Genomic DNA, 23,827 nt, shown 5'->3' with positions numbered 1-23,827 from the left:
GTTCCTCTTTAAAAATTGGATGAGTAATTTTGTAACCACGCAGTTCCTCTTTTTTTATCAGCATCTTCGGAGAAGTGCTGGTCTGTATTTACCTGGGAAACTTGCAATACTAGATCACTTGCAACACTGCTAGTCGACTGGTAGATCTTTCTGCTGAGTGTTGCCAAGTCTGCATATTTCCAGCCTAACGTGGATTCATTCAGTTGTTTGCCTGGTTTGGTTTTTGGAGGCTGGTTAGCTTATTTCTGGCACGACAGTTGGCAAATATGATTACCCCCCTTCAAATATGATTACTTTGGGGGGGGTCACAGCCTGAAAAGGCTCCCAAAATGCTAACCTTATATTAAACACACATAGATACGGAAGATGCTGGTTATTATTCATAATGAATCATGTCTTGTTTTTTTTTGCCTTTTTTAAATAATTGGAGTTAATTTAGTTTAGCTTCACTTGGCACCATATTGATTACCCAAAATACATACATTTACACCTCACTATCTTAAATTACATGAAAAAACATGTCTGTGGTTACAGACAGTTACATTCCTTTGAAAGTTGAAACAAACCTTTACTCATTGTAATGCATTAGCCATTCTTAATTTACCTTTAAAAACGGAATCACAAAAACAAAACTTATTTGAAAAGTATTTTAATTTGACAAATAGTTACAACATGAAAACCTCAACTGAGCAATTATTTTCCCAGATTTTTTAAAACAACATTTCTTTATACAGGTTCGGCAGCCAGTATGTAATTGCAATGAAGGACCACTTCATCCATTTTCAACCTATCTTCAGATAATTGGCACGCACTAAAACGATATAATATGGTACCATTTCTGTCTACTCACTGTATTCAGAACAGGGCTGTGGACAGTTCATTGTATAAGCAGGTTTGAACCCTCCATAGCCCACCAATGAGACACATACAGAGTGAGTAGACAGAAATGGTCGTCATCTTATTTTAGTGAGTTTGGTTAGTGAGGACCAAATACATGAAGATACGTTTGAAAATGGGTCATGTGCTCCTTTAACTAATAACTGCAGTCAGTTAGATCCAAACCATTGGATTCTCTTTCACCTGCTCCAATAGCAGAAGGAACAACAGGAAAACAGATGTGGAAACAAACGTCCCACTGTAGTTCTTTAACAAACAAAAAAAACTGCTGTAGAAGAGTGTGTTAAAGGTTTAGGTATAACATCAGCTTCTGACACGTGTATTCTGTGTGGTATGAGCAATGGGACCAGGGTGAGTAGGCTAGTGACTAGTCACCATTGTCTGTAGATTTGTAGTGATCCTCGTCGATGGTGGAAAAGATGTGTCCCTCGTTGCTCAAGAACTCCACTGCTTGCCTGTTGAAGACAGTGCAAAGGTGACTCATTATGTTTCGATAAGTGTGTAACAAAGAAGTGCTCTCACAGAAAAGGCAACCAAACAAACCACAAAGGAAGTACTGCTGGCTCTGGTACATAGCTCCCTGACAGACAATATGTCTCTAGTATTGTCCGTATAGACTGCTGTATATGATTTATGGTTACTGGGGTCCTGTGAGTCAATTTCAAATGCTACAAAATATAATGCAGGAGACGAGGGTCTTACCTGATGACAGGCATACTCGTGCCACCAAGTCTCTGCTTCAATTCTTGAAGGCTGATACCCTCAGCATCTTGACAACCCATGATCAAACTCAGCACCTACCGAATTACAAACAATTATTTTCACATACCGTTGCCTCTGTCAGGTTGGTGGGTTACACTGGATAATGACAGTATTTAAACGTTTATTTTATTATTTTCCTCTAAAAAAAGGATCTGTAGTCCCACTCCCTGGACAGGAGATAGGCACATGAGGCAACCAATTTAATAGCAGTGAAAAAACAAAGTACTGTACATTGTAATACAATGCAAAACATCACATTATGTAGTACACTTACACTATTTAATAATCTCTTTGATTTTAGTAATGATTTTATTTTTATGGGGAAAGTACAATATATTCATACACTAATGGGTGTATCGCAAGAGATTCACAACTAGGCACAACTTCTGCAATTATATTTAACCCATTCAGGCCTGACGTCGAAATTAAAAAAAACCTCTGTACACGTCTGAGTTGCGGCATTAAAAGCAGACAAATAGAAAAAGAACGTGAGCGCCATTGGGCTAGTAACGGGAGGAGGAGCAGGGATTTGAGCAGATATTAACCCATTCAGGCCTGACGTCGAAATTAAAAAAAAAAAAGGTTTTCTAAATCATGACAATTTTCGGAAAGATTTGAGGCACATTTTAACGATTTTTCAAAAATAGCAGACCTACAAGTTCATAGCGCGCCACTCGGTGGCGCGCTATGAGCTTGTAGATCTGCTATTTTTCAATAGCTAAATTATAACAATGTTTAAAACACCAAAAGGGGTTCCCGCCCCAAAATGGGTTAATGGTTAATGTGGTTAAACGCTAACGTGACATGGATGCGTTCCAGGTCTCAATGGATTAATATTCACAACGAATAGGGCGACCTGGCAACAGAGTGGTGAGAGCCCTATACTACCTGTGCTGGGACAATACAACTGAATGCGATATCTTCACTGACCTGGTTCTGATTTGGGTTCAGCCCGTTATTAGCCATGTCAGTGGCACCCGAGTAGCCCCCCGCATTACTGTTGCCAGGACGGGATATGGGAGCGCTGCTGGAGTTCATTACTCCATCACCGCCAGATGTCTGAAAGAGAACCAAAATCACACGGTGACCACGTTATTTTAGCAATAAATGAGCGAGCATGTTGCATTACCCCATTAAGGCCTGAGGTAGATTCTACAAACGCCTCCTAAAACTAGTAGTTATTTTTCTTTCAAAAATGTTCAAAATTAGAAGATGTACAAGCTTGTAGTGCGGAACAAAGTGACTGTGAGGCTATTTTTGAATAGCCAATGCAAAAAAATCTAAAATAACACATACTTTTGTACGATTTAATGGGTTAATTACCTACTGCTCCAATTAAAGATTTCTAGATACAAAGTAAGCACATGATATACATGATTTGTGATTTAACACCAGTTGGTTCCCAATAGAGCACCGAAATCTGACGTCACTTTGTTTGAAAAATAAACCGATCATCCCGGCCTTTCTGTCAGGGGGGTGGCTGTGCATTGTTAATGATGTCCATAAGTCCATTAATATTTGATACAGACAGTTTCTGGAGAAAATGGAATTAATGTGGCCGCAAAAGCCTTGAAACTACAAGGGTATGAAAGCAATGTCGCTGCTAATATACATCACGCCCAGCTGTCAACAGATTGCGTTCCTGAGATTCCTCGTTGACGTAAGCTCAGCTGGCAGTGACTCGACTCGTAGTAACCACGAAACATTAAATATCAAAAAATGTAATTCAAAAAATGTAATTAACATGTCAGTTTTTGTTGTGCGACGGGCAGCTGCAGCCACCCCGCCTACCCGGAAATGTAGTCTCTGGGTTGTTTGACTCGTTTCTAGCGCTTATTGTGTTACTCTTTGGGTATATTTGTACATTTCCATCTTCAGTCAATGCTTCATATCCATACGAGTGAAAAGGCCGGGATGATCGGTTCGTATATGAAGAGATCTAAAATCCCCCTATGGGGATTTCAATGCAAATAAAAAGTACACAAATCTGTGGACTGGCGCCCTCTACCGACAGTGACGTCAGGACTTCGGTGCTCTAAAGACAATGATTTATTGTATTCCAAATGTAATTTGCGAAATGAGGCATTATATAGGACAATATGCAAAAAATAGAAAATATAAAAAATGCTACTACTGTGGAAGGGTTATCCTATATTAATTTAGTGTATGTGTGTGTGTATCTATTTGCAGGGCATTGCTGAAAATGAGCACTTGTGCTCAGCTACTACCCTGGGTAAATAAAGGATAAAAAAATAACAAAATTCAATTGTTTATATAGGCAGTTTTGCCCTCTCAATTCATAATTAACGTTCGATGCAAAAGAGTGCATATGTATCCCACACTATCTATCTATAGATCTATCCATCTGCATCCATCAATCTATCTATCTCAAGACAAATCAAACAATCCTTTCCGTGTACTGCATGCTCCAAATATCAGAATATTGGGATGATCCTTTTGACAAGTTGTTATTCAAACATAATAAAAAATATTCAGATCCTTTAATAGTTATATTCTAATCACTCCACTCCACAGCCATGTCACATGGGGCTGACCACTTTAATCCATTTAGGCCCGACGTCGAAATGAAAAAAACGATTCAAAGATGTGTGCCTAATTTTTACGATTTTTCAAAAATAGCAGACCTACAAGCTCGTAGCGCGCCACTCGGTGGCGCGCTATGAGCTTGTAGATCTGCTATTTTTCAATAGCTAAAGTATAACATAATGCTTAGTTAAAACACCAAAAGGGATTCCTGCCCAGAATGGGTTAAATATGATGCCATGTTCATCTGCAACTGGCAGGTGTTTTGGTGAATGTTGGGACTGGGAGTGACTGTCTGGTCAGTGTTTAGCCTCTATTAACAATTGCTGGGAATAATAAAGATAATAATCATAATAAGAAATGCGTTTGTCTACATCAGGGGTTCCCAAACGGTGGCGTCGTGCACCTTGTGGTGCGCAGGCGCCTTCTAGGGGGTGCGTGACATGAAAAGGCTAATGGTGGTGCTACGGTTTTATTTTAAATATATTAAGATAATATGCCAATATATGGCAAGTACAGTATATGCAGAATATGGCCTATGCTGCATATATATGCCATATTCAGGTTCATATATGTGGATAAATAGGAAAAGTATGTCTCTATATAGCTTATATATGCAATTTATTTTTCCATGTGGGGGGTGCGTCAGCTAGGTCAGGAGGTAACATGGCCAAAAAGGTTTGGGAACCGCTGGTCTACATGCATAGATCATCAAGCATTAGCCTGTAATTATTGATTCATTAGCCACCAAGTTTCACATTTTCTTAAATACTTTTGTAAAAGGCAAGCATTAATGAGCATTTACCATAATAGACTGCTGTGCATTCAAGAGGCCAGTAAAACCTCATCATTGTGAGTGCAATCCTTTTGTTATCAGATCTCACCGTGTTCTGTGGTTTGCTTAGAGCCATGTGCGCTTGCACAACCTCCAGCATGTGTGAGGTGATTTCGTTCATATCCTCCAGGGGCCGAACACTGAACGCCACCACAGACTTGATATTCTGAGAAGGTTAAAGAGAAAAGACTATGTCACACATATGTATGTATATGAGATTACTTGAGAGAGGAACTACAGGCTTACGAGGTTCTTTCTTTGCTTAAACTCTACCCTCCCTCCGTCACTGCTAGTCATGCATGGCATGCGTCTGTGGTTTTGAGCTAAACTTAACCGGAAATCCAGTCATCTATGTGGAAGTCACACGACTTCTATTAACAACTATATAAAGACAATTACAATTTAGGCAGTTACACTCTTATACGTAGCGACTTATAAGCAAGGTAATCACATACAGAGAGACAATGTAGTGCCTCAAGAAAGTAGGATTCCAGTGAAACAATGAACACAGCATCTGTTCAAATAACATGCAATCTAAATTACATTGTGGACAAGAAAACAATCATAAGTAACAAACAAGAGTGAGTGACCAAGATATGACTGCATGGTTGGTAGTCATATGTTGGTATATCGCTAGCAACAATCGAGGCAGAAGGTGTCAGGAAGGGATATAGGGAGGAACAGTGCTAGGGGGTGACTGAGGTAGAGTCTGAGGAAGTGAGTCTCCAAAATGGTGCCCTATTTTACCTACCCATCATATAATAAGTTGTCAAATGTTTTTTTCCCCTTTCTTTTTTTACTTCTTTCTAGGACCTCCAATAGTATTTGGTTTCTAGTAAAGTGGATGGTTAAGTAGATAGGGTTACACACTATGCACAGCAGCCATAGAGCCCTTTCATGACGACGACAGGCCCAGGAAATAATTCCCCATGCATTTTTCCCATAGACAATTCAAAAAGTATTTATTTAAAGATCTGTAAGCCTCGAACAAAGCCAACTCGGATCGTGACAAATCATGACAACAAACACAATTTGTTGGGCCGAACAAATAATTAGAACGAAGAAAAAAAGGGCAGTGTACAACACTTTGTTTGTTTTTCTTCTTTGTAATTATTTGTTCGGCCCAAAATGTGTATACTCAAGGAGCCATGAGGGTACCTGGGCCACACTTTGAGACCACATGGCAATATCAGCACTCTGTTAGATCAGAATGGAACACAACCACAACTTAATAATTAGTATAATTGGTAAGACCTGAAGTGAAGGAAGAGGTCCAATTTCTTTCAAATATGGCTGCTGTGACAAACAGCGAACTCACATGGAAGGACCGCAGGTTGCCGGAGACCTTTACATAAGTGCCAGGGGGCAGGACATCGCTGTCCACACTTGAATCCTAAAAAACGAGGAGACAAAATCAACTGACATCACAGATTTCCTACAGGGCTTAAAGACTTTTACATTGTAAAGGAGGCGCTAAATCTTCCTGGCACCTACTGAATCTGCCCACTGCAGGAGACACACCGAAAATTGTCATGTGCATGTGTGCACCCACGGGAAAAAGTATAAAAAGAAAATGCCCCAAACGTTCTGGGTACCTATGAAGCACTGTTGCAGGACACCCAACAGCAACGTTTCACCATGGCGTTATTATAGTATGAATGTTGTTGATATGAATGCTTCTATTCCTCTTTGGAAAAACGCCGACATAACAGTCCTCAATGGAGGATCTCTGATAGTAGGGGTTGTTTGTCCTGCTTAACAACGGTATCGAGGCAGGTGCGCGAGCGGGTGGGGCTTACTGCAAGGTCTATTGGGGCCTGTGAAATGAAAAAGATACTCTTCTGCCATCCAATGGCTTTCTATATTACTGCAGTGCACACTTTTCACATCAAATAGCAGGTGCCATTCAAGCTCTTGAAAGAAATTTGACTTAAATTCCCTCTCATTTTCATTGATCATGTCAATCTTAGTAGTTTCTGCTTGTTGTGAAGTTATTATTACACATTTTGCAGGACGGGCAAGATGGGTCATCATACCCCATCAGAGACCTAAAGCCTGGTGCAACCATTTCCCTTGCACATCTGTCACTAGAGGTGTACATGCTTAACCTATATACTGTAAGGGACCAGTAACCACCAACTCACCTCTGAGTCGACCCAGTGCTTTACATCCATAGGAGCACACGTCATGTCATCTATCTTGTACTGGATGTTGGTCATGGTTTTGTCTATGCTTCTGATAACCCCCACAACAGTAACCTAAGACATGATGGAAGTAAAAAATATATTCAGGAGTGACACCAAGAAGATCAACACTCAGACGTGAATTTCTGAAATCAAAAGAATACATTTAGACGTGTTATCGGATGTCATATAAATTGCACAGATGCTCAAAAAAACATGTTTTAGAAATTGTATCTTTGTTAGGGAATGGTGTTACAAAACAATACTTTTAAATTTTGGAAATGAAACTTAAATAAATTAAATAATTTGCTAAACATAATCACAGGACCAGTATAGAGGACAACCGTTTATTTTCCTTCTGAAGAATCTACGTCGTACAGCATGTGCAGTCAGTTAGTACAACAGGTCTAGTGGGCATTGCAACACTTGTCACAACTTACTTGGGCAACCTCCACCTCTCCCACTTTGAAGACCTCGTCAGTTTGAGCAGCAGACATCAACTGAGACATTGTGCACGGGATAATCTGCGTAGCACGTTGTCTCTGTGAAAACACACACACACACACACACACACACACACACACACACACACACACACACACACACACACACACACACACACACACACACACACACACACACACACAGTAAGTTTTAGCAATGCTTGCTTAATAGTATTCAAAGTTCACTGCACAGTAAATGACTTTGTGTTAATGTATCCATTATAAAGAAATGAAGAATGTCATGTTACCTGTTTCTTTTCCCCTCCTTGGGATGCAGATGGCGATGCAAAACCGCCTGGGGACTGAGTGTAGCCACCACCACCACCACCCATGTTGGAGTCACCATATCCTCCTCCTGGAAGTAAACCAGGGACTCATGAATACATCCGTTACATGGACAAATGTGTCCGTTGCAAGACTTGGCCTTGTCCGTGGCAAATTCCAGATTTTGTTTTTACACACCGCCCATTATAATGTTCTTATTGTGATCATAAGACCCAATTACTGAATGTCAGTAATTCTGATGAATTGAAAAGGGTGGACCTTATTGTAAACAAGTGTCATGCTTTATGGTGTCGTCCACAGTTTACAGTCTTTGTATCGAGTTGTGCTTGAGTGTACTAATTCTCCAAACTTAATAAATTCTTCAGTCAGTCTCCGGGTTTTATTCAGAATATGTAGGACACTGCATGACACTATATATGGCACATTAGGAGTCCACTGACACAATGGTTCTCAAATGTTTTATTTTCAAGGACCCACGTAACTCTGAGTTACAGACCTGTAAATGGTCATTTAGGGCTCTTTATGCGTTTACTCATTTTGTATGGCCATTGCAAATATAGAATTTTGACAAAAATGTCCACCACAAGCCAGCATGGTGATGACCGCTGATGTAAACAATGACATCCCAGTCGACTGAACGGAGTACTGAAGTGAAAACAGTGGTTGGTTCCCAATTCCCAAAGTGAGGTCAGACCGATCAGACCCGGGCTGGCCGCTGCCGGGCACCTCCATGGTGGACCAAAAAGGACCCACGTCACCCACCAGGTCCAAATGGACTCTTACAGGTCTCTGAGAGTGAGTGAGAGGTCCTTCACTTAATTCTTCAGGTGGTCCATCTAAATTATTAACAAAATGTACGTCCTACTACCCTTAATAGGTCTGTAACTCTGAGACTGTACAAATGGAACCGTACGGGTCAAAATGTGGTTCCATTTGTACAGTCTGAGCTAAAGCATCAACAATGTTTACTTTCAACAAAGGTTATTATCGTGTTGGCTAATGCTAGCCGGTGGCTCGTTTTAGACATAAACAAATCATCCTATTCCCCGTAAACAGGCGGCAACAGTTCATGTGTGTAACTGTACCTTGATTCCACATGATGTTGAATTCTGGTTTAAGACAAGTGACAGAAGCTCAAAGAGGTGAAGTGTTCAGAATACCGAGAGATACGGATGGACTGCTTCCTTTCCTCCTGCTCCGATTCCGCGCGCTAAATTGACACAAGGGACGCATGCGCGCCTGACGCGCGCTCCAGAACTGCCGCGAAATCTCTTATCCAATGATAACCCAGTTATTCAATTAGGTCCCATAGCCCGGAGGATGGTCGAGCTGCGATTGGGCTAGCCAGGGCTACCTACACCCCTCGGTTTCCATGGCCACCACACTCTTGGAGTTTTCCTCGATATATTTCCTTGGCAAACCAAAACTTTAAGCCAAATTCCAATACCCAAAATCTAAGTTCTACTGGTCTGATGCTCTTGTCTTATTATTGTGGCAGCGGTGGCCGAACGGATAGCGGCGCGGTCTAGATACCGGAAGGTTCCCAGTTCGAATCAGCCGTCCGACACGTTAAAATTACCACCGCTGAAATGCCCTTGAACAAGGCATCAACCACTACGATGAAATGTGTTCTATGAGCAGGGCCTGGCTGGAAACAAGTTCTTGAGCTTAGCCCAGATACCCTGGGTAAATATAGATTTCATTTCATTTCATTTCATTTCATTTCATTTATTATAGCCTATGACTCACGAACTGTGATATACTGTATCAACTGATGCACACCCTGAAATCACGTGAACACATCTGTGACTGTGAATATAAACAGAGTCTGAATAATCTTGATACAAATTGGACAGTACAGTGCTTTGATGAATTAAGCACAAGGACCCCATGGAAACAAGCCATAGGCTTTCTTGGGTTAAAAATCCTCATACCTTTGTGTGCTATTTTATTTTCTTTGCAAACTGATAGTAAAGTATTCAATCAAAATCAATCAATCAATCAGTACTACTGATTGATTATACCCAGCCCCCAACTGAGAGGTATCAGTCCCCCTCATAAACTCCTAGAGCATGCCTCCTTCTCTTGCCAGTGCTTGGAGACAGGGATGTCCGGTGTGGAGGGTCTCTCTGCCACTACCCGGTCCTCTCCTGTGCTGACAAGGTATGGACTTTGGACTGCTTCCGCAATGAAGTCTACTTGAGTGAAGAGTTTAGAGACTGGCTTGTGAGTCTAGAATAAAAACGTTTATGGTAATTTTTGCATCTGATAATTACTGATATCATTGTCTAAACTAAAGTCAAATTGAACCAGAATTAGAATCTTGTGTTCACCTACAAGGAATTTGACTTGGTTGTAGTGACACATAAACATGATAAGCTACTGTATATGGTATGGGCTAACAAAATGTCAGGAATATAGCCAGGGTCAAAGTGTGAGCAGATTTATTGAGAGATTTATTGTCATCATGACTCATGAGGATGAGTACCTGCACTGTGAAAAACGTACCTTGAACAGCATTGGAAGTGTATGGTTCATAATTCATTGTATCTTATCTTGACTAAACCAGGACACAACAGAAAGACAACAGAGTTCGCTCTCCTGATTAGCCTATACTCCTGTCAACATGCCTACACTGAAGAGCCTTCTTCTCCTATTATGTGTACTTCTCCACTGTGGATCCTCCGCTGCGTTGTCTGGTGAGTAGTATGCTAGTATAAATGTGGTAGATTTTCATCAAATTAGTATACTTCTCAGAAGATAGGAATCTTTTACCAGGACAACTTAGGGTATATCATTGGTTCTCAAACATTTTCATGTCAAGGAAGCCAGGACACATTGATATTTGGCCGTGGACCTATCTGAAAAGATGTTGTGTCAAAGCTCACCATAAGAGATTCGAGCGTATCTGTTTAAGCCCTATTTTGAGAATCGCATGGGCTATATGATGATATACTGTTCATTACTGCAGGGAAGTTTTGGCACATCACAGATCTACACTGGGACCCAACTTATGACCCCAATGATCAACCTGAACGGGTGTGTGCATCCAGTGGGCAGCGTCCTGCGGACAATGCAGGGGAATTTGGCGACTATGTTTGTGATGCACCATGGACCCTTATTAACTCCACACTGTATGCCATGAAGAACATCCTGCCAGAGCCAGACTTCATCGTCTGGACGGGGTACGTAGATCTAGCTGCTAAAGATAAAGGATAAATATATGGTACAGCTATAACACCTAGATTTCTCATCGGGCCCGAAAATTAAGGCCCGGCCCTACTGATTAGCATACATTTAGGCCCGACCCGGTCCTAAAACGTCGGGTCGGGCCTGGTCGGGTTTGTGCAGAATTTGAGAACTCTACACAGAGTAAAAGTGAAACGCCAGTCAGCACCATCTTCATAATAGATAAATACACAAACAGACAGAACAGAACTATTATTTTTATTATTATAAACAAATTCAATATATATATATATTTTCATGGAGCCTGAGGTCCGGCCCGGCCCCACTGATTAGCATACATTTTAGGCCCGGCCCGGCCCTAAAGCGTCGGGTTGGCCCTGGTCGGGTTTGGGTAGAGTTTGAGAACTCTAATAAGACCATCAAAATAACAATGGGACACCTGCTGTCTCGTGTAAAACATCTATTTGGTACTAGGTAGATTAACAGTGTAGATGTGTTAAGCTTTCAGTTAGGCACATTTTCACCATCTGTTGTTTACCTTTTCAGAGATGACACCCCACATGTTGCAAATGAGGATCTGGGAGAAGAGGCAGTTCTCTACATTGTCAGCAACCTCACCAACATCATAAATCAAGTCTTTCCAAGTCAGGTTCACCTCATACATATTTCCTAACTAATGTGGATATTGACTCCAGTGTTGATTTGAGTAGTTTGTTCCCTCATACTGTAGATCTTTTTCTTCAGAACTTGGGTTAAAACTATACCAATGTTTTACTCTGTGAGCTAAATTGATGCTGAGGATATTAGGTTGGGAGAAATAAATCCCTTAATGATTTAAACGTATCACACCATCAGGCACTTGTGTTCACATTGAGGAACTGACGGACAAATGTGCTTGGTTATCATTTCAGACACTACAGTGTACTCAGCCCTGGGTAACCATGACTACCACCCTAAGAACCAGCATCCTTCAGGACCAAATTACATCTATGACCAGATTGCACAGATGTGGGAGGGCTGGATGCAGACAAAGTCACTTGAAACCTTCAAAAAAGGTGGCTGTACAGTTTTGCTTGATACCTGAAGCCTGATTTATAGTTTATTTGTGTGCCAGAAATAGCCAATTTACAAATACTAAACCGGTGCCCGGCTGTAGAGCAGAGTGGTTCTCAAACCTTATCATGTCAAGGACCACCAAATTGATATGTATTAAGCTGCAGATCCCCATCTGAAATGGTTTTGATTTTTTTGTTGTTGTTAAAAATGTCTAAGATTTTTCAAAAATGTTTCAAAAATAGCGGATCTATACTTGTGAGCTCAAAGTGTGTCGCAAGACTCGCATGGTTGCGTGTTGTGATCTCATCGTTCGGCTATTTTTGAATAGCCAAAGTATAAAATAGGGTTAAAGTTATTGTAATGCTACAGTATACTAAAGGGGGGTCCCTGGACCCAACTTTAAGAACCACAGATATAAAGTATAAATTAAGCATGATATCAAGTATAAATTAAGCATGAGTAGACTATTTTTGTACATTCTCTCCCCCTCTCTCTCTCTCTCTACAATTCAAAGTATCTACAGTTATTTGACTGAGGGGTGTGTAACCTTGCCATGCATGTACATTGTGCACAGCATGTACAAATTGCTCATGCATATATTATACAGTACTGTTGAATTTGTAATTTTATTTTGTATAGGTGGATATTACACTGAGAAGCTGTTGAATCAAGAAGGCGTCAGGGTCCTGGTCCTAAACACCAACCTACACTATAGTCAGAACAAGCAGACCCAGAACATGGCAGACCCAGTGGGCCAGTTCAACTGGGCTGATCAGGTTCTGAGTGAGGCAGGCAACAACAAGGAGAGGGTAAACTTCTTCTCTTCGGTTTGAAACTTAAAACTACTACTACTGTAAACGAAAGTGTGGGTCCATTTGGTTCGAGATTTAAATGGAGAATTTTACAGTGAATTGGGATCCCAGACATGAAGTATCGTCGATCTGTGGCATAATGCTGTTATTAAATTTGATTGATGAGAAAGAGAATCATTTCTCTATAGCATATCCCAGATTGTGTCTTTCAGGTGTACATCATTGGCCACATTCCTCCAGGTTTCTTTGAGAAGAAGAGGAGTATGGCCTGGTTTACAGCGGCGTTCAATAAGCGCTATTTGGAGCTGATCCAGAAACACCATTCTGTAATTGCTGGGCAGTTCTTTGGTCATCATCACACTGACAGCTTCCGCATGTTCTACAACTCTGCAGGTATTCACACATTACATTTGTTTCCTTGTTATTTTCATTCAAATTGGCTTTGATTTCAAGTAATATCCAATATTTTAACCACTTGAACCCTAGCATCCCTTTTCTGGGGCTAACAATCAGCAAACATAGAGCTACAAGCTCACAGCTGTAGGTAGATTGACTATTATCACAAGAATATAATCAAATATTTGATTATATTCTTGTGATAATAGTCGACTACTCTTTTATATTTAGTGCAGAGTGAAAACAGGAGAGGGCCTAGTATAGAGCTCTTGGGAATACATTCAACTATGCACTTTGTTAGTTCTCATTGGAGCAGTGCTGCTCTAAATAAGTGTACTGACCACTTAATGGTTAATGTGGTTAAACGCTAACGTGACATGTATGCGTTCCAGGTCTCAATGGATTAAAGTTAAACCCTATACTTAGTTTGTACTTGGCTTGTAAGATCTGCTATTTTCTGTGGGGTTTAAGTAGTTAATTCTTATACAAGGATGTAGACCTTTATTTAATTATTTCATTTTATGAGGGCGGAAAAGTCAACGTACATCAATATTACTGTATTAGTGAACCTATTTAACAATGATTTGAAATGCATTTGCAAAAGCAACACCACCTATAGCCGATTACAAGATACAGGTTATCTTAATTCCAGATTACGATATCTTTGACGAGTTTTTGATCACTGTCAATGACTTTAAGCGAACTCAAGTGCAACAGATTGTGGACTTTGAGGCTGCTAAAGAAGATATCTCTGCTGTCGGGAGGAAACCTCCCAAAATGTTTATTTTTCAGGAAATTTAAAATATACATTTTTCAGGAAATTAAGAAAACCTTATATTTTTAAAACAAAGCAATACAGCCTCATCAAAGTTGGTGTTGTAACTTTATATATTGTCAATTACTTCCATGAGAGGGGGAGAGGTGGTGGAGTTAGTTGCTTTAGCAGACATTTTGAGGGTCCAAGAGTTTTGTCCAAAGCACTTTTTACTACTTTCCATTGGTTCAATATTTTCGAAACAACACACAGACGTAAAGGGTGTTCAATAGCACTGATTTATGCCAAAAACCTCAAAAATGAGTTATGAAGTTTCCTCCCGACAGCAACGAATTATGTATTGTGTGCTCGAGCAACTTATATGGTCTTGTTAAGTTCAAATCAGTAGGGAGTTCCCATATGTTGCCTTCTCTCTCACGACAGGCTCTCCTATCAGTGCAATGTTCTTGAGCCCAGGGGTGTCACCATGGAAGACAACACTGCCTGGGGTCGTAGATGGTGCCAACAATCCTGGGATCCGTATCTTTGAATATGACCCTCAAACACTCCTAGTTAAAGTAAGAAAAGGACATTATTTTTGCTTACTGTGTCGAAAAGAGGTTCAAGGGAGTCAGGGACATGTGAAGGGCGCTCTAATCATCATACATCATCATTCATCATCAAGAATGGTGGTCCCTTATTGGCCAAGGGTGGCTACCGACATACCCAGCCGATTTGCTCAGACACATATGACGTAAATTCTCCATTCATTGTCAATGGCATTTAATGTTTGTGTTCAAACAGAATCTACACTATAGCTGTTTATAGGAGGGGCTAGCACCCCTCAAATGCCATGTACACAGTATGTAGAAACTCCTCCTGCATGCTGTAGTCCAATTCTCATGCATGGCCTTTCCTGTATCAACTCCCACAGGATGTGGTGACATACTACCTGAACTTGACCCAGGCCAACAAAGCCCAGGCTCACTGGGAGCAGGAGTACCGTCTGACAGAGAGCTTCAAGGTAGCAGACGCCTCTCCAGGCTCCATGCACCAGGTTCTGGAGAGCATGGCTAACAACCCCAGCTACCTACAGAAATACTACGAGTTCAACTCGGTCAACTACGACCTGACAGAATGCGACAGTGACTGCCGAATTGACCACGTGTGTGCCGCTAGAGAGGTAGACTTTGACGCTTATGAACACTGTCTGGAGAAAGAAGGAGCCGCTTCACTTCGTGCTGCCTTGCTGCCAGTCCTCACTGTGGCATGTGTCTTGTGTCTGTTGTCTTGAATGACCTGAAATGACCTGCACGTGTCTGACGTCACCGGTGTGGGATATGTCCATTGAAAACAATGGAGGCGGCTGTTTTGACGCGTGCCGTTTGCAGCATGCAACAAAATTATCTAATTTTATGAGGGGGAAAAAAAGCCAATGACCCCAATAATACTGCATAACGTATTTAACTGCCGATATTTTATTATAGAACACCACCTGCCAATTACGACTTTATTATCAGCATGCTAGATTATTCCTGTAATTCCACAGGAAGTGTTTGATCACCGTCTGCCGGTAACCTTATACACCTAACTCAAGCGTCATTGCAACAGATTGTGAACTTGCTAAAGAAGATGTGCATTTATTGATTGTGTGCTTGAGCAACTTATTTTGAACAATAACAGAAGATGGTCTTGGCACATAAACAATACAAACATATCACACAATACTTAACAGCTCCTCTCTTGCAGAGACGGAAAAATAAACAAATAACAAAAGGCTACAGTGCAGGTTTATTCTCACCAAAATGGGTCACATGACCAGGACCTGTTTGGATGAGATGAAAGGCTGCATGGCAGAGTCCAGGGCAGTGCGGTAGTCCTGCAGGCTGACCTCAGTACAGCCTGGTGCGGTCAGCTTCCCCTGGCGCACCAGGGAGCACAGCTTGTCCAGCATGTCTCTGAAGTCATCTAGGGACAGACAAAAGAACAAAACATAGCAGAACTTCCGTTTGGGATGTATCTTAAGACCTGAGCCCGATTCTACAAATGCCTTCTAAATCAGTAGTTCACACACAAAAATAGCAGATGTACAAGCTTGCTGCGAGCTTGTGTTTCCAAAGTCGTTCTCAAAGTGGGGCCCAGGGACCCCCAGGGGTCCCCAATCCCCATCAAAATCAGTTCAACCACTTAATGTATTAACCCCATATTATACTTTGGCTATTAAAAAATAAATGATCTACAAGCTGGTCACGATGCAATGCGTTTTATATGTGCTATTTTAGAAAATATTTGTATAATTGTGAAAAATATTTAATAATTTGGAATATTTTTTAACACAAATAGTCTCACAAAGGCTGTTCAGATGGGGGTCCGCGGACAAATACGTATGAATCTGGGGGTCCTTGACATGATACGGTTTGAGGAACCACTGTGTTAATAGGTTGACTGCGTCTTTCAATAAACAATAGGGACTCCATTTCCCTTAAAAGACTTTCTGCTTACAGCAGTACATAATGATTAGTACTTGTACACTTTCTCTTGACAGACTCACCATTTGAGTGGTCCTTCTTCCACTGTGTGACCCAAAAGCCGCGCACTTCCACATCCTTAAAGATGAGAGCACCCTGGAGGAAGTAAGGTCACTTTAGTTTAGAGGATGTGGGACACAGCAACACTATCACACACCACTTATGAGAAAACAACATGGCGCTCGTCTTACCACAGGTACAGTGACAGGCTGCTTAGCCATCCCTCCGTAGGTCACCATGCAACCTCCGACCTGTAGGTGTCGGAGGAGTTCCGTTGCACTCTTGCCCCCTACGCCATTCAGTGCCAGCTTGGGCCTTGGACACGTCTTTTAGAGAGAAAAATCAACCACATCGAGACCATTGGGTATTTGACCCATAGGAAAAACAACAATAATATACAGTATGTTTTAACCACTCAAACCCTATTTACACTGTTGATCGGGGTCCCCCAGGGGTTGATTTGTTAAAAAAACGTAATCAAATAAGTTTGTGAATAATTCAGTGTGGGACAAACTAGGGAATGGCAAGGCTGATGAAACACACCAATAACCTCACCTGCCTTGAGGCAGAGTTGGAAACTATAGTAGTTCACAAAGGAATTAGACCCCCCCCCCCCACCCCCAACCCCGTTGTGAGCTCTGCTATTTTCACCAAAATGTTTGCACATAATGACATGCTTAAAAATGCAGATGATGGTGGAGGAGACGCAGACCTTGAATAGTTCTTTCATCTCAGGCCGCCTGAGTGTCTCCTCCTTGATGACATGGCTGGCCCCCATGGCCTTCAGCCTGTCACTGAGCTGCGTGAACTCTGGCCTACAAGAGATGGAGATGCAATGAGGAAGTTCAGTATGAAACGCTTATAGTTTCTGACAGAAGACCCCACCTGTCGCCAACAACACTGCTAATAGCGACCGACTGATAACCTCCAGCTAATGATTATTAGGCACTGAAAATAGGGCCTAAAGACTTGATGGACTTATACTGATGTGTGGAGGGTCAAATATCTGTCATTAATTGACAGATATTTGCTACAGAATCATGCTTTTACACACATTAATCAGGTGAGGTTTACCTGTCTCGTACAACGTTGATGGTATTGATTCCCCTTGCAGCGGCAATCTGTATAACAGCCTGACCTACTCCACTGTTGGATGCATTTTGGATCACTGTGTCACCTGAAAGGACAACACATAAACACAAGTATAGGACTCTACTGGGTTTTCATGGCAGCCCCAAATACACCGAAATGAGAAAGTGAGAAATCTTGAAATATTTTTAAAAGGTATTACCGGTAACACAAACAACTTTTTCAAAGATAAAAGAAAACAAATTAAGTATATAGCCTATATTAAGTGCTTAAGGACAATCGCTGAATGACTGGGATGGCTTTGCTCTGATTACTAAAAGGGCACATGATTTAATTTCATTTATTTTATTCTTCCTTCCTGGTGTGTCATCAGGGCAGCAGTTGCTAACCAACTGCTGAGTTGTTATCGTTGTTTGGGGGTGGGAGAGCAGCTGTGAAACAACACTCCACCAACTGCTGTAGAAGCCCAGCTGACTATAATTACCTGGCTTGAGGTCCTTAAAGTCAGCCAGCATCCTGAAGGCAGTGCAGGGGTTGACCCCCAATGTGGCAGCACACAACAAGGGAATGTCATTTGGCAGTGAGATGACGTCTTCCTCTGCTATCACTGCTGCCGTCCTCCAGGTCCCTGGACACAATTCATGATTAAATCTCACAATTAGACTCACAACTACTTCAATGTGGGTATTTATTTTACAGTAGTTGAAACGTGGCTCCAGAGAGTGACATACAAAGACGAGAAGAGAAGAGACTGAGTGCAGGTTTCAAAGCCACAAAGTGCACATGATTGTGATAACATGTACAGTATTCCTATCTCGCTAGAATATTCATGCATACTAGAAAATTGCTGTGGCTGTTAAAAAAGGATGTCACCCATTTACAACCGTATCTTCATATATTTGGTCCTCACTAATGCTGATTAGACGAAGATGGCACCATTTCAATCAACTCACTCTGCTTCTCAGGGCTGTGGACAGTTAGGAAACCTGCCAGAAAATGACATCTGTGGGGATTCCAAGCTAATGGAAACTACAGCCTTTCTCTTTCGGAATAGTTAGTTTGCTGAAATAGAAGCCCTTGCATCAATATATATATATATATATATATATATGGTTTGAAATGACCAAAATGATGCCTGTTGAACGGTCTACAGGCCACCTCTGAGATGCAGAGTGAGTAGACAGAAATGGTACCATCCAATTATATGAAGATAAGGCTGAAAATGGGTTGAAGTGCAGCTTTAAGATGTATTAGCTGGCAAACATCTACTTAAGATGTTTTTTCTACAATACATTAAAGCTTAGGGGCAATTGTGTTGTGTAATGAAGAAAATAGTTCTATCTATCTAAATATATCTACTATGCTAGTACATGCAATGATGTGCAGGTTGCAGTGCCACCACTAGGCATACACACAGTACGCACTGTGGTGGGGGGAGGGCAGCACAAACAAAATATTATCATGTGTAGGCCAATCAAATGGTCAGCAGCGGGCCTGGCAGGTTGACCCGTGGCTCAGGTGGGTTCAACCTGCGAGCTTGTACATCTGCTATTTTTGAACATTTTTTAAAAATCTTGAAAGTGTGAGAACTACTGATTTAGAAGGCATTTGTAGAATCATCCTGTTTTGGGGGTTGGATGGGTGGGGCTTGAAAAGAAACAAAAAAGCCTCAGTATCAATAGTACATGATGTACCTTGCCCAGCGTCTTTGGGAATAATCCAGTCTCCCACTTTGAGAGATTCCACTTGGCTCCCCAGTTCCACAACCTCAGCCACACCCTCATTACCCCCCACTGCTGGGAAGTCAGGGAGGATAGCATATGTGCCTGGGAAGAAGGGGGTCAAATGATTAATTAATCAAACTGTAATGAAGGCTCTCACTATCTCCAAATATGGAGATATCCGACATATATTACTAAACAACATTACAATCTCCATATTTGGCTCGGGCTGACCTAGAGCTTCATATATGGAGACGATAGAGACATCTAGTGTTGACATCAGGTCAATATTTTGCACACACTCTCCCTGGATGCCAACGATGCAAACGATGCCCCAAATTTTCCATGAACGGCCTGTTATAGCGCCACCAGGAGGCAGACTTTTGAAAAACACATTTTTTTATATTACTCCTCCAGATTCTGTCCAAAGATCCCACAAATCGTTACACACTATCTCTATAGTCATGTGTTCAAAAGTATTTTATACAAGGAATCCATTAAGTGTTAAACAGAAAGTTAACCACATTAACCCTGGTATCTCTTTTTAGGTGCAAATCCATTATTTTAGGTAAAAATGTTATAAATATTGTATTGTCTAATTATCACTTCACTGTGACCTAAATACTGAAGTGAAATTAGGGGAGTATCAGTTCACTTGACGTACTTCCCTGTAAGATAGGTGCTTGCCAGCCCAGGATTGACACATTTTGGCAAGCTAAAAGGTTTACTATTGCGACAGGACACAACTTCCTGTTTGCTCTCACCACCACTCAATATGAAGTGTGGATTTTCCAAATTTCGCAATAGAAATTACAAAACAAATTTCCCTGAAAGGGAACACTGTTTTCAAATATGGGGTTTATAAGGGATTATAATGAATTCTTTGGAACCACACTTCACCAATGCAACTAGTCGCAACTCCTTGCAACAAAACAGTTTTAAGGCCAACCGCACAAATGCAACTCCAAATGTAGTTGCATGTTGCAAGGAATTACATGGCGAATCATTGGTGATCGACCATGACATCCGACTTGCACAGAAGTTTGAACAAATTCAAATGTGAAATAGCCTACTAATGATTACCCCTTAACACAACCCCATGCCAAGTTGCCAACCTCCACAAAGTTACCAGATTCGAGTACCTTGAATCATGTTGATGTCTGCAGGGTTGATTGGGGCTGCCAGCATTTTGACAAGAACATCTTTTGCACCAATGGAGGGCAGGTCCACGTTCTCCAACCTGGCAACCACCAGACATGTTACAACCTTGTTGAAAACTTAATAGGGTACCACTTCCTATGAAGCCCACGTCTATAATGCATTGTAAACATACATATTGCATTATAATCTCTTTATAACAATGTATAATTATAGTAGCACTCAGTTAAAAAGCTTAACAACAATAATCCTAACACAAATATAAAGCATTTTATAATGAATGTATTATATACTTCATAATTGCTGGACACTTGCGGCATATAGTTTTGCAAGAATCAGTGTTTTAATATTCTCACGGTTGTAATACATTAATTCTATACATTATAATGAATGAATTATAGTCACTGTTATCATGCATTATGGTATATAAGTCACTAAGTGGTCAATAGGTGCTTTAAGTAAAGTAATGTTTGGTGTGTTGTTTACAATTTAGGCATGTAGCAGTTGCTCTCATTATCCAGATCGACTTACAATAAACAAGGTACAGTAGTCGCTGTATAGTAGTTCTTAGGTAGATTTAATACTATTTTTGAGTGGTGTAAACCACTCCTACAACTGGCTTTTGTGTGCAGAAAAAAATGATCATGGTTGCTATGTTCAAAATAATTTCTGACGTAATTAAATCACACCGGGTGAACTGGATGACCGTAGCAACCATGCTCATTTTTTCTGCACAAAAAAAGCCAGTTGTGAAATCACATCCGGGTGTGATTTAATTACGTCAGATCAGAGCTGATCAGGCTATATAATACCTTACCTTATATAATACCTCACATCGGACAAAAACTCCAGCAGAATCAACTTCCTTACACCACTCAGTTCACACGGGTGTGATTTTTTATTTTCACTTTACTTAAAGCACGCAATCATTTTTAGTTACTTAGAATCACACTATAATGCATTATAACAGATTTTGGCTAAAAGAAAAGGTGGGTAACCAAGTGAGTAAGTAATTATTAAGCATTATTATACTTGATCGTATTAAGTCATTAAAAAGGCTTTATATATTATTTAAATAGCTCTATATATTCTGAAAGTAATTGGAGAGACGGAGAGACCCCTCACCCCTGTTATTGAACACGGTCTCCATGACAATGATTATTATCAGCATATTGAGCTTTAATTTTTAAACCAACAACTTTTGTTTCAACAAAACATCAGCTACTACTACATGAATAATCCCATCCCATATAACGTGCACCGCTGTCAGTCAAGAGTCAACCAAGAAGACCGGCATACACAAATGCATTCTTACTGTAGAACTTTGGAAGGGTCCCCGTGGTTCCTGTACACCAGTGCCGAACAGCATCCTCCCCCAGGAGGACCAGTAGAGTACAGCCTACTACCGGCACATGTGTGCGCTGCTGCTGCTGCTTCTGCTGCTACGGATCGGTTTTGCACAACAGTCACGAAGGTTCTGCAGGTTATATGCCTGGAACAACTGCTATGAATTAGTACGCGTGCAGCTCGAGAGAGCTTCATTTTGACAACTGTATTGTTTGCACTAATCTAATGCACTTGCAGCGTGAATATGAATGTTGTTTACACCGCTCATGAAGTATAGGACGCGGCCATATTGGATTAACCCTTTTTATATCTTTGTATAACATAAAACAGAACAGCGCCTCTACTGGCTTGCCACGAAAGTCACTCAATTCTCGATTAGTCATAAAAAAATCACACCCGTGTGTTATATAGCCTGATCAGCTGTGGTCACTGACGTAATGTCGACACGTAGACTAAAGGTGGCCTTACACTAGCCGATTTTTTTAAAATCTGAAATCTGATAGCACCACACACTACAGGATAATCGAAGCGGGGCAGAGCAAATATCAAACATTCTTGATGTTGATCGGGCCGATCCCGATCGCGCTTTGAGCGGTCGGGCACCCCCCGAGCGTCAAAAATGCCCGATTATCGGCTAGTGTAAGGCCACCTTAACAAAGCCAGTTGAAATCACACCCGTGTGAACTGGGTGACCATAGCAACCATGCTCATTTTTTGGTACGGACAGACACGTAAACTAACAAAGCCAGTTGTAGTCAAAAAGAAAACCGTAAGTGAATATTGACATATTTATTAGGAAATTGAGAAGATCTTTACATATAGAAACAATCACAGTTATACTTGGAACAGCCTACATGCTGCTTACCGTCGACAAAGTCATTGAATTGCCTGAGATCAACTTAGATGTACAGTTTGGCAGCAAATAATACATTCTTCAGTAATAACTGCACACATTTTGGGAATAGCTTCAGCCATTTACATGTTAAAGACACATTACAAATCATATGGCCAATGGTCATGAACAAGATTTTAAAAAGAAAGAATCTGCCAAACACAAGGTAAAATGTGATATATGCTTTGATGCGCTTCAAACATCACCCTGAGCACACAGATCATAATTCAGATTTATACAACAGAGTATAAATTAAGCACTAGGGGCTCCATTTTCGTCACCGCTAAACCCCTTATCCCTAAACTTCTTTGCCTTTTTTTTTTTTACTATTTTACAAAACATTTTTGAATAGTTAGAATGGCCAGTCCACAAGCTCACAGCGTGTCAATGTAGATCGGCTAGTTGAACTATTCAAAAATGTTTTTCAAAATAGTAAAAAAAGGCAAAGAAGTTTAGGGATAAGGGGTTTAGCAGTGACGAAAATGGAGCCCTGGGTCTGTGAAACTTTTAAGGTATATCTAACCCATCTAACACCCAACAATTAAATCACAGTTAACACGTTAAATGGGGAGTCAAAATGGGTTTGGGGGATTAGAACATGGACTTTACATCAATTGAATCACTGTAGTGGAGTTATTTTACAAACAGTACAATATGCTGTTGTTAATTTCAGTCACCTGAGCAATAGATACATTTTTGAATCAGGGTATTTATCTGTCTCGTAGCTTAGAAAAGTCTGAAAACGAAATGTCAAAACGCTTCATGAAGTGTCCCCTTTAATCTGAAGTATTGGAAAGCATTTAGTTCAGAGGATCCCATTTGTGTCACAATAGAAACAATTGGAAAAGTACACCCTTCCTACAAGTTAGGGCATTT

The 23,827-nt window shown here is 40.8% G+C and overlaps 3 protein-coding genes across 5 annotated transcripts; 1 reads left to right on the top strand and 2 right to left on the bottom strand.

Annotated features, from left to right (window-relative positions):
• Nucleotides 1–633: 633 nt before the first annotated feature.
• Nucleotides 634–9,269, bottom strand: rpa2 (replication protein A2). The gene is made up of 9 exons (XM_079504816.1): nucleotides 9,095–9,269; nucleotides 7,973–8,079; nucleotides 7,662–7,763; nucleotides 7,183–7,296; nucleotides 6,357–6,431; nucleotides 5,088–5,204; nucleotides 2,590–2,718; nucleotides 1,600–1,694; nucleotides 634–1,352 (listed from the first exon to the last, which is right to left on the bottom strand). The coding sequence occupies exons 1-9, from the start codon at nucleotides 9,105–9,107 to the stop codon at nucleotides 1,265–1,267; spliced, it is 840 nt and encodes a 279-aa protein (XP_079360942.1). The 5' UTR covers nucleotides 9,108–9,269; the 3' UTR covers nucleotides 634–1,264.
• smpdl3b (sphingomyelin phosphodiesterase acid like 3B) lies at nucleotides 8,786–15,688 on the top strand. 3 transcript variants are annotated; one of them, XM_079504814.1, is made up of 10 exons: nucleotides 8,786–8,804; nucleotides 10,102–10,172; nucleotides 10,579–10,708; nucleotides 10,981–11,194; nucleotides 11,745–11,842; nucleotides 12,110–12,253; nucleotides 12,894–13,063; nucleotides 13,279–13,459; nucleotides 14,661–14,794; nucleotides 15,151–15,688. In XM_079504814.1, exons 3-10 carry the CDS (start codon nucleotides 10,636–10,638, stop codon nucleotides 15,508–15,510), a joined length of 1,374 nt encoding a protein of 457 aa, XP_079360940.1. In that variant the 5' UTR covers nucleotides 8,786–8,804; nucleotides 10,102–10,172; nucleotides 10,579–10,635; the 3' UTR covers nucleotides 15,511–15,688. The 3 variants fall into 3 exon arrangements, with proteins under 3 accessions (XP_079360940.1, XP_079360939.1, XP_079360938.1); XM_079504813.1 differs by lacking the exon at nucleotides 8,786–8,804 and having other exon boundaries at nucleotides 10,084–10,172; XM_079504812.1 differs by lacking the exon at nucleotides 8,786–8,804 and having other exon boundaries at nucleotides 10,104–10,235.
• A 152-nt stretch (nucleotides 15,689–15,840) lies between these two features.
• On the bottom strand, nucleotides 15,841–22,386 carry mecr (mitochondrial trans-2-enoyl-CoA reductase). The gene is made up of 9 exons (XM_079504815.1): nucleotides 22,028–22,386; nucleotides 20,697–20,794; nucleotides 19,528–19,659; nucleotides 18,318–18,461; nucleotides 17,819–17,921; nucleotides 17,457–17,559; nucleotides 16,936–17,070; nucleotides 16,768–16,840; nucleotides 15,841–16,184 (listed from the first exon to the last, which is right to left on the bottom strand). Exons 1-9 carry the CDS (start codon nucleotides 22,252–22,254, stop codon nucleotides 16,027–16,029), a joined length of 1,173 nt encoding a protein of 390 aa, XP_079360941.1. The 5' UTR covers nucleotides 22,255–22,386; the 3' UTR covers nucleotides 15,841–16,026.
• Nucleotides 22,387–23,827: the final 1,441 nt, after the last annotated feature.

Source organism: Electrona antarctica (genome assembly GCF_951216825.1).
Source record: "Electrona antarctica genome assembly, chromosome: 6".
In the NCBI taxonomy this organism is placed as follows: domain Eukaryota; kingdom Metazoa; phylum Chordata; class Actinopteri; order Myctophiformes; family Myctophidae; genus Electrona; species Electrona antarctica.
This window is presented reverse-complemented; position numbering and strand designations above follow the sequence as displayed.